The 10,342-nt window shown below is 39.3% G+C and overlaps 2 protein-coding genes across 3 annotated transcripts; one reads left to right on the top strand and one right to left on the bottom strand.

The window, feature by feature from the left end:
• Positions 1 to 74: 74 nt before the first annotated feature.
• On the bottom strand, positions 75 to 2,793 carry LOC136269138 (protein AKTIP homolog). The gene is made up of 8 exons (XM_066064618.1): positions 2,576 to 2,793; positions 2,313 to 2,377; positions 2,160 to 2,260; positions 2,010 to 2,098; positions 1,862 to 1,960; positions 1,703 to 1,807; positions 324 to 384; positions 75 to 276 (listed from the first exon to the last, which is right to left on the bottom strand). The coding sequence occupies exons 1-8, from the start codon at positions 2,677 to 2,679 to the stop codon at positions 166 to 168; spliced, it is 735 nt and encodes a 244-aa protein (XP_065920690.1). The 5' UTR covers positions 2,680 to 2,793; the 3' UTR covers positions 75 to 165.
• LOC136269139 (uncharacterized) lies at positions 2,768 to 10,109 on the top strand. Of its 2 annotated transcripts, XM_066064619.1 has the most exons (8): positions 2,768 to 2,859; positions 2,904 to 2,957; positions 6,678 to 6,740; positions 6,793 to 6,888; positions 6,940 to 7,014; positions 7,068 to 7,116; positions 8,407 to 8,560; positions 9,815 to 10,109. In XM_066064619.1, the coding sequence occupies exons 1-8, from the start codon at positions 2,845 to 2,847 to the stop codon at positions 9,975 to 9,977; spliced, it is 669 nt and encodes a 222-aa protein (XP_065920691.1). In that variant the 5' UTR covers positions 2,768 to 2,844; the 3' UTR covers positions 9,978 to 10,109. The 2 variants fall into 2 exon arrangements, with proteins under 2 accessions (XP_065920691.1, XP_065920692.1); XM_066064620.1 differs by lacking the exon at positions 2,904 to 2,957 and having other exon boundaries at positions 2,789 to 2,859.
• Positions 10,110 to 10,342: the final 233 nt, after the last annotated feature.

Raw genomic sequence — 10,342 nt, 5'->3', positions numbered from 1 at the left:
TCGAGAGTTCACTTTATAAACCCTCCCACCTACTTAACACCTCCTCTCCTCCATGTGGCTATAAGGGCTTCATATCACGACATACCCCAAACATATTTTCAATGGAATTACTAAATCACATTACCCAATTGAAAATTATTTTTATACTGTGATGCATAAGTCATATCACAGTTTATCTTTGCTGAATGGTTGAGTAGTTCCCTTTTTTACCCAAGATAGACCAGACACTTGAGCGTTGGCTGGTTCTTCCTGATCCTCTTCAGCTGTGTCTAAAAACTAGCAAAAGTGTGTGTTGATGAAAATGTGCTTATCAATTAGTTTACCTCTGGCTCGAAGATCATTGTCCTTGCAGCCTTCATAACATCTGTGTTCCACTCAGCAAACCTGTATAAGAACATAAAACAGACTCATTACAAAGAAATTACCAACTGTAGCACTGAGTATTATAACTATTTAAAGGACAGAGTAGAAATCTACTTTTCAATGTAGTATTGCACAACTCCACAAATGCATAGTATTACACTACACCACACCACACACACACAGACACACATACTCCTCTTCTTCGCTGCCTGGCCATGTGACCTTTCAAATAGGAAGGGACAGACAACAGCAAAACTGTAGTGTACACCTAGTTTACAGGTCATGGTGCAGCTGCATGGAAACCAGAGTACCTATTGGAGTTCCAGCAACACCAAGTCATGTCTGTTCTAAGTGCAGATGTAAGATGTTATCATCTTCTGGGAGGCTTGCAAAACAGGTTGTGTGTGCCAAGTGATGCCGTCTGGTGGCATCCCTGGGTTCAATCCAACCTCATGATTGTTGCCAGATTAGCCAGCTAATAGCCGTTGCTTAGGGGTCACCATGAGGAAATGCTGGCTAACATTATGTTAAAAAACACCCAATTACACACAACACACACCTGTACACACACACCTGTACACACACACCTGTACACACACACACAAAGCAAAAAAAAGCAAAGCCTATGGCAGCCGTACGAAACACAGCTATTGCTGCCCAGCGAACCAGCACTGGGATGCCTGTGTACCACTCAGGTGCTTGAGCCTTGTGCAGGCAAATCCCCAGGGCTAGTAACCCGCAGGAGGACTGTCCAGGTCTCATGGAGAGAGGTCGCAGAATCCAAAGTTCCACAACGACCTCAACACCGCTAAGCGAGACAAGGACAGTTGGACATTTGCTTCCCCAGTAAACACCAGGTACCCATTGATGTTACAGCTGGGTGGGCTGCTTCCCCAGTTGACACCAGGCCATCAGGCCCCCATTAACAGCCGGGTAGACTGGAGCAATGTGAGTAAAGTTTCTTGCTCAAAGAAACAGCAACAACACCAAAGTGGCGTAACTGGGAATCGAACCTGGGACCTCTCGATCACCAGGCAGATGCACTAACCACTTGGCCATGCTGCCTCACAACAGACACACGTGCGCACACACACACAAACACACCTGAAATACTTTTATCAGTGCACATAATTGATAGTTAGATACTTGGTATTGACAATTTTGCTGAAAATATTTTATTACCAAAATCTTTAGCCATGGGTCACATACCTAAATTGTTTATGGGTAGCATTCCCATTTTCTCAAGATAATTGACTGAAATTTAGTTTATCACTTCAAATTTTTAACCACACAGAGCTTATATAACCTACAGTACATGTATGCATATACACATACTTACTTGATGCTATGTGGATCATGGACATTGGGAGCAAGTACTTCCTGTTTACAACGTTCGATACTCTGTTTCACTCTAGCTTGATACTCATCCTGATCACTATTATAACTAACCAAACAAAACACAAACTTTAAGATACAAGTTCAATAAACAGTAACTCACAGCTTGGCAGCCTCCACATTCAGGGGATCCCTTGTTTCAACATTATAAAATATTCCTTGAGCATATGCCAGTAAATGATAAAGAAAATCTACACCACGCCTGTGATCAAGCTGTCACATTAGTAAACTATCTACTAGACACCACTCACCTCCATATTGGAAACTCTCTACGGATATCCAACTCACCTGTTTCACAATTCACAACAGGGTGGAATACACCAGCTTGAAAATCAAACTCCTGCAGTTAAAATACAGTACTGGTGTAGCAATGTAGCTACATATATGGCCCACAGTCTTACTGGGCAACCATCATCCGGATATCCTTTTGAAACTGTCAGTGTGAACTTATAAATAGCACCTTGGTAGACCCCTGATCTGATGAAGATAAGCCCGTACCACACTACCAAAGATTGACAGAATTGCATGGATTTTTGTACATCATTATGGCTTACTATGTGATGTTTGGCCAGACGGTAACACATATACTCCTGGGATAGAGTGGCGCTGTAGTTGTGCACTAAATGAAGATATTCCATAGCAGTTAAATATATTAATTCACATGATGATGTGTGTTAGAATTGTAACTGTCCTGCTTCAATGTTGTTTTGTGCTTTATGTAGTTGTTCATGTAGACTACGAACGACTTATGTCAATTTACCAAGAGGGTTAAGAACCAATAGTCTTTACTAACAGTATTTTTTGTTGCTTCACTTACTACTCTGACATCAATGAGTACTCGTAGCGGATCTGACAGAAGAAATTGTGACCATCAATATCATCTTCGTCCAGATTGTCTACATTACCGTATGCCATTGTCATCTTGCCATTATGAGTCAACAGGTTATAAACTAGACGATAAATGACCTTGCTCGTCTGCTTTATACTAATTCAAACCCACAATATAAACATTTATTCGCTCTAGAGATTACTGAATATTTGTCCGGAAATGTTTGTAATCTCTATTATAAGTTCACGTGATTGACAATGGCAAGAGATATGGTTAGTTGTGTAAATAACTATTGCTTGTTATTATTGCTTCACAGAATGCTGTGATATTACGAGGATGGCTTGAGATAAAAGTCGCGCAAGCTCAGAAGGTAACGATCGAGTATAGCGCAATCTGACTTGTGTATGCTCTCCGCACTTTTGCATGTGCTATCTGCAAGGGGTAGTTACTAGTCAGTCTAATGTTATTCTTGTGGAACCTTTTGTGACCTGGATCAGATAGACTCAAGCCATCAAGAGGCTAAGTCAAGAGATCAAGAAGAAGGTCCCTCGAAGAGACAATCAAGCACACAAATACCTTGCAAGCAAATCAAAGTGACCATTCTGTGATGAAATCACACTATACATAATCAAAAATCTTGAATCTTAGTTGTAAATGGTTTTACAGAGTGACTACCCCTTGATCTTTGCGAGTTGAGGTGTGACTGCATGGTGAGGTAGGGTTAAGGCAATAATCCATACTTGGTGTTGGGGTTTGGAGCATTGCCAGCATCTGTGATAAGGATTGTGTGTGTGTGTGTGTGTGTGTGTGTGTGTGTGTGTGTGTGTGTGTGTGTGTGTGTGTGTGTGTGTGTGTGTGTGTGTGTGTGTGTGTGTGTGTGTGTGTGTGTGTGTGTGTGTGTGTGTGTGTGTGTGTGTGTGTGTGTGTGTGTGTGTGTGTGTGTGTGTGTGTGTGTGTGTGTGTGTGTGTGTGTGTGTGTGTGTGTGTGTGTGTGTGTGTGTGTGTGTGTGTGTGTGTGTGTGTGTGTGTGTGTGTGTGTGTGTGTGTGTGTGTGTGTGTGTGTGTGTGTGTGTGTGTGTGTGTGTGTGTGTGTGTGTGGTGAGTTAGACCCTGGAAGGTGAACGTAAAAGACAAAGCTTTTACAAGGTGTTGACCGCAAGTCAAGGAGTGAGTGTAGTATGTGTGTAAAGTATTTGTAGTGTACCATTGATTCCATGGAATCCCCAGCCGTCTTTGGGATGGAGTCAAAATTGGTACAGTCTAAACTTACAATAATTATTAAAAAGCTTATGGTGGGCTCATTTCACCCCTGTTTCAAAATCATCTGGAACCACTCCCCCAGCACCTCTGCATGTGTTAAGTGGGATCTCACCTAAATGTAATTATTAGTGTCTCATCCCTGCCTGAATTGATAACTACTTTAAGGATATTTTGCACCATATCAGGGGTGGTGGAGTAGGCCAAAGAGCCAACTTTGACAGTGAAATTTATACTGTGAAATTTGAAATATATATCAGATATGGTTGTTATTCTTGAGGTCTGAGAGCTTGCCCCCAGGTAAAATTTCATATTTTAAAAACCCTAAGAGCCTATTTTAGGGTATTTTACTATCTTTAGAGAAATAAATTAAGTAACTACTTGCAGCTTTAAAGGAAATGTAAAAGTGACTCTTCTATTAGAGTGGTTGATTGTTTTAATAGATTAGCTGAATGTTCTATTAGAGTATCTCAATTTTCAATACTTATGCTAAAATCTAATAATAATAAATTAAATCCCAGTGCGTGGGAATATCAAAGCGCCGCGCTGGGTTATAACTACCATACAGCTAGACAGAGCGGTGCTGCTACTGTACGATATATTAGTTATCACCCAGTGATAACTAACTTATCACCCTGTTGCGGAGCCACTCAGTCTCATTCGTGACATAATAATAACCACGAATGGCATTGTTTACCAATGGAACAAAGAGCCAAATAAGGAAATATTGATACAAAGCACACCAATACAGACAGCACTTAAACTAGCTAGAAAACTGTTAATCCTTTACACAGTAACACTACAAGTTACCAATACGATAGTTTAACAAATGTCAAGAATAGTCCGTGACGATTTTCGCTCCAGCAATTACTCCCAATGGTCACTATGGTGAAGAACTAACTTCCTCTAGCTTCATCGTTCTATCTCGGACTACGGTAGCCACTTGTTGGTCTTTATTTTCTCTTGCACACCACGCGACACCACCATACCAACTTCTGACGAAGGCGAATCGTACCTAGAACCGCTGCTTTGTAACACAGCCCTTCGCTACAGTTTGTAGGCAGTATGTAAAGTCTCTCTTGTAGCTACGAAGTAGAATCTCCACACAATTCAGACGAAATCTTGAGCACAGTGACAGGAACTTAAACCGGAATTTAATTTATTATCCGTAAACTTCTGCGCACTCCCGCGCACTGGGATATAAAATAGTTATATCCCGTATACTCGGATGATATCATTGTTATTACACTCGTCCTCGGCTCCGCCTCGGACTCATGTAATAACAATGATATCACCCTCGTAATGGGATATAACTATAACATATTAGCCATTATTTGCTATATTACATGCAGTAGGGGCTGGGCTGGGCTGTCCATAACTGATCATGCCTCAGAATAAAAGCCTGGATCCATGTATGCACATGTTTGTGTTTGTAGTAGTAGTAGTAGTTGTTGTGTAGAAGTATGTTCATTGAGCAATTTGAAGTTCCAGATGGGCAACAGCATCATCAGGTAACACATGACTACACAGTACTGCTTTGTGTGGTGACTTATGAGTCAAGTATTGTTTTGGGCTACTTTGGTTTTGCAAAGGCTTAGTGTGTATTGATGTTTGCGCAAGTTACAGAGTCGATGTCACTGATATAGGTGGTCATTTAGAAGCTACCATTTGTCATTCCTGGGAGCTAGGATACCCACTCTATCCCTTGTGTGCATGTGTGACAATGCCGCTGATGGACTATCCTTCTTCTAACTGTATATCCCTCAGAGCTATTCTTTAACAGTGACTATAGCAACAGTAGCCAGCACACTATCACTACACTACTTAAGGTGGTGATTACCTCACAATTTCTGGTGTTGAAGGATATTTAAAAATTCAGTTGTGAATGCATTTGGAGAGCTACACTAAAGTAAACACCGTTATATTGTAGACCAGCTCTTCCTCTATCTACATGCTGATTTGTACGGCTGTTAGATGTTGAACAATGACGCTATAGAGCCGATTATAGGAGCATGCAAAATACTTTTGGCTTCAGTTTACACAAAGCTTGTTGCACACTACGACGGGGTAAAATGTGGAATCTATTCTTTAGCAGCATAAGCAGGGCGTAATCAAACAACTTCGGCCTATGTCAGGCTGGAACATAGCTATTGGATTTTGAAGTCCTTTTGGCCACTGTGAAGGGACCTAAAACCTGCTGTAACATTTACGGTCAGTACAAAAATCTTTTTCTTGACATGCGGCCTTGCTACAAATACCAATGACTTATTTTACAATAATACAGAGGTCTCCCTCACTAGTATACAAGAAAAAACTAATGCAGAAAGTTGTACTAACACTTTAGCATATCATACTAAAACCACAAATGACATATGCTGCCAAAGTTTCGTGCGAAATACCCGAATCCCCGTGAACAAAGGTTCTAAACTACTCTACTTACTTTAGTGAATGTCTTCTTTAATAATACTCACACAACAGTAACAAATTTCTTCTTATTACAAGGCAATGGGCCTTAGTATGTGTAACTTCCATTTTAATTATTACGTAGACACTAATCACATGATGCAATTAACGAACTTTTGTGGCGGTACATATGGCTTCATTTGAAATAGCTTCAAAACTGCAACTTCCAGGTAACCGCTACCTTAAATAGGAATATGTTTTGTGGTTGATTGTTCTATCAGAGTTGTTTACTGCTCTATTAGTGCCACAAATTTGTCATGCCTATCATTTCCATACACACAATGTTACAGTTATCTGAACATCAGGTAGTCTCCACGGGTTCAGATAACTGTAAAGTATCCACTATACATTGTGATTTCAATTGTGACAGACTTGGCGTAAACGGTGGTGCTTACTACGAGACACGTCACTTGGATACTACAAAAGTGACAATGTAAGATTTCATATGGTAACATAACTAATAAACTTATAGACACATTGAGTAGGATACAAATCCAGTTGGTACAATATTTGCGGAGGACATTCTGGAAGTTAAAGAGTTAGAAGTAGCTACTACCAATGAAGAGTCTCAAAAAGACAAGGTTGAGTTATAGTTTGTAGTAGGGAGTGATTGTACCACATTAATTTGCTAGACACATGGTCACTTGTTTGAAGTTCATTGTCGCAATGGTAACTACCAATTCATTGCAACTACAGTAGAGGCAAGGGTGAGTATGGTACATTAGCAGTGTGTGTATGGATTGTGTTGGGCCTTTATTAGAATGAGTGGGTCTCTAACTTGAGGAGTTTGCTGATCAATAAGACTACAAGTAATATTTGTTTTTTACCATGTAGTTGTTGCTTATTGTGATGTACATGTGCATTTATATATATATATATATATTTTGTCTTATGCAATGAGTGACATTCAGTTAGAATTTGTAGTGCCCACACCTTCATTCATGAAACATGGCACTGCCTCCTGTGGGTACCTCAGTGTATTCTTGTTCCTAAAAGGACTTGCCTTATACCAGGGGTGGTGGAGGAGGTCAAAGAGTGAGGGGGGCAGGCCAGCTATAAGTTGAAGACCAAAAAAAAAAAAAGGTCACAACCTGCTGACAATAGCTGCTCTCCACCAATTACATCTCCTTATTTATAACTACACATATGTAGCTAAGTAATTTGCTACACTGCTTCTCTGAATACTGTGACTGCTCTATTAGAGTATCCAGATCCTGACTGTTCTATTAGAGTATCTCGATCTTTTCTTGCAAACAGTGTCCCAAAAAAGTGGGGGGGCCATGCCCCCCCCCGTCTCCACCGCCTATACCTTATACTGCTCCTCATACCTGAGCAATGCACACAATTTTTTCAGGTTCAGATAAAGAGCCAACGTATTGTGTTGATATCACAAGTCTGATTTGTTATCATGCCTACTATCTAAATTGCTCACTAAAGTTAGCTGAATATCCTCAGACCATGCAAGATACTTTGCAGTTGCAAGTTAAATTTGTTATCATGCGTGCGCCCACTTCCCAAACTACCCTAAAAAACTTGATGAATTTTTTGCAGACCTTGGCAAGTTCTCATCAAGGTACAAACTTTTATTATGTGAATGAAAAGTCATGGAATTATTGTGAGAAAACCAAACATACGTGTAAGTGATGGTTGTGGTGCTCTAATGGAGCAGTCATATATTCCAAGTATTATAAAGTTACCAAAACATATTACACAAGTCTTGAGAGCACTTCTGCTATACACATGTTAAAAGTAAGTAAATAACAAAAAGCAAGCTCCAAAGTCAACTTGCATAGCTGCCGGGCTTTGGAGCTTGTAAATACAAAAATATAATCCAAAACAGCAAAACTGTTAATAGAGTGCTATTATAAACTGGTTTGAAAAAGGCTGCAATGATATTAATGTCAATTAAATTGTTGCAAAATTTGATGCATATTGCAGCTATTCTTGGCCACCATCCTTTGATATCACATCTTTTTTTTCAAATCATCCTGTTATTTGATGGCTGCACTCCCGCACTCTTTTCACAGTTTGGCTGTTGTGGCTTTACCGGCTAACAGTTGTTACTTTTCTGTTTGTAAGTGAACTATTTATTACTATAGTGGGTGATGTAGTGACTGGAGATCTAGTTCAGTACTGTACTGTGGAGAGTATTCTTGGTCGTGGTATTAGGGTGAGTGGGCCGGACATCAACACTGTTTTGTTGGCACAGCTCAGTGTTGGGGCTAACAAGAAGTCAAATGATAACAGAGGATGGTAAGATGTGTATGTCAGTTTGGATATGGAATCTATGTGGCATGCTGGCATACTTTATGTAGTACGTAGTTCATAATTACACTTGTGAATGCAGTGTAATTATTATTTGATTTAGATTACATCAGCTAGTCGAATTCTTGCCTTGGTCAATATCATTTTGGTATTGTGTGTTTTCAGTGGGGAAGGTACTAGTCTGATAATCATTCTTATAATATTGTGTTTCTTATTATAAGAACTGTGCATGCAGTAGTTATAGATGTGGTGTATTTATATTACTCCATACCATACTGCAGTGCAGTACTATTTAAAGAGTTTCATCCTTTTATTTTAATTGCACTGCACCCTTGAGGGTGTTCCCAACACAAGGATATTGATTTCACTAGCTTTTACAGGAGCTCAGGTGAACGTGAATAGACTATAGTGAACATGTTATGTAAGTTAATGAAAAGGTAACATTACAAGGCACTAGCTCAGTAGTAGGTAGATTTACAAAAGTATAGTAATGCATCAAAGAGTAGTACTACAGTGGGGCACTATTTGCAAGGTTTTTATTTTCGCATTTGACATTTTGGAAATATAATTTTTGAAAGTCATTTTAGGAAGTGCAAGCCCCGTGTATGTTTTTGTATTAATTGATTTTAGAGTACTTACGTAATGACAAACAAACACTTTTGGAGTACCTTCAATGTATGTTCATAGTTGACTAATACTTGATCATGTGTTCAACCATTAATTTTCTAAGTTTTACCATACTGTATTCAAGCCTGGGTGTTTATTTCCTGTAAGTGATACTGTATTGGACTCAGTACTAAAATACCCCGGTGTCAATTCAGGTACAAGCATTATTTTGTTTCTTAGTGGTGACAACATGTACTTATTTAATTGGCTTATGATTTTGGAATCTTCACTTTCAACAATGAAGCATGAGATGAAGCATATTTACCAGCATACAGACTCTTAGCATAACATGCATCTCTGGTGTTTTATTAGTTTAGACCTGACATACAAGGGGGGCACAGCATGAAGATTATTGTATGGCTGTAGTATAAAGTAGAAGTTCAGGAGGTCTGGGGACTGGGAGTCCAACCATTAAATGGATTTTTGCAATTTGAAAACTTGGCACTCAAGTGTTTAAGCTGACCCATGCAGGCATGTATTAGCCCATGTATGAATCTGTGTCCAGCTTTAAACTTGGTAAATAATGCTGAGGGTTGTCTGGCCTGTGATTGTAACTTTCTTTGTGTGGATTCATAGGTTTGCAGATGTTTTTGTACCGCAAAGTGTGATACTAAACTTGTTTAGTCAACATCAGTGGCAGTTGGTCAACATGTTCCATACAACATCAATTGTTCCAGGCAATAGGGAACCTGTATTGTCCGATATGATAATCTTCTCCAAATCTGTCAAGCTTGGTTAATAACCCTATTGTATGGTTACTTTTGTAGAATTTGTATGGATTGGACTTTAGAGTATTTTCATTTGTACATGCATACTCTGTAATAGTAAGAGTCATTTTTAAATTCAATAAGAAGAATTGTAGTATACTGAATAGCATGTGGTAGTGACACTGCATTCGAATATCGTTGTAATATTGTGATAGTATTTGGTTGAACCCTTAATGAAATAATGCAGCTCTGTAACTTCGGTAAACAAAATTAATTGCCGAGCGCCTTAGTGTGAGGCAAGTAATCTTGAACTTTCTATATAATTTATTTATTGTAGTTGTGTTTGTCTGCAATGGAAATGGTGATGGGTGTAGCTGTGTGTTTGATGTAATGTGGT

Source organism: Dysidea avara, chromosome 10 (genome assembly GCF_963678975.1).
Source record: "Dysidea avara chromosome 10, odDysAvar1.4, whole genome shotgun sequence".
In the NCBI taxonomy this organism is placed as follows: Eukaryota; Metazoa; Porifera; class Demospongiae; order Dictyoceratida; family Dysideidae; genus Dysidea; species Dysidea avara.
Note: the sequence above shows the minus strand (reverse complement) of the source record. Positions and strands in the feature narration are given on the sequence as shown.

What these genes read in the sequence shown, in the direction of transcription:
- LOC136269138 (XM_066064618.1), bottom strand. Translation starts at nt 2,679, where the DNA reads ATGACAATGGCATACGGTAATGTAGACAATCTGGACGAAGATGATATT. An exon ending in TACTCATTGATGTCAGAGTA is followed by an intron (nt 2,378 to 2,575) that starts GTAAGTGAAGCA and finishes ATCTTCATTTAG; the next exon opens with TGCACAACTACAGCGCCACT. An exon ending in ATCCGGATGATGGTTGCCCA is followed by an intron (nt 2,099 to 2,159) that starts GTAAGACTGTGG and finishes TTTTAACTGCAG; the next exon opens with GAGTTTGATTTTCAAGCTGG.
- LOC136269139 (XM_066064619.1), top strand. An exon ending in AAGAGTCTCAAAAAGACAAG is followed by an intron (nt 6,889 to 6,939) that starts GTTGAGTTATAG and finishes TTAATTTGCTAG; the next exon opens with ACACATGGTCACTTGTTTGA. An exon ending in CAACTACAGTAGAGGCAAGG is followed by an intron (nt 7,015 to 7,067) that starts GTGAGTATGGTA and finishes GGCCTTTATTAG; the next exon opens with AATGAGTGGGTCTCTAACTT.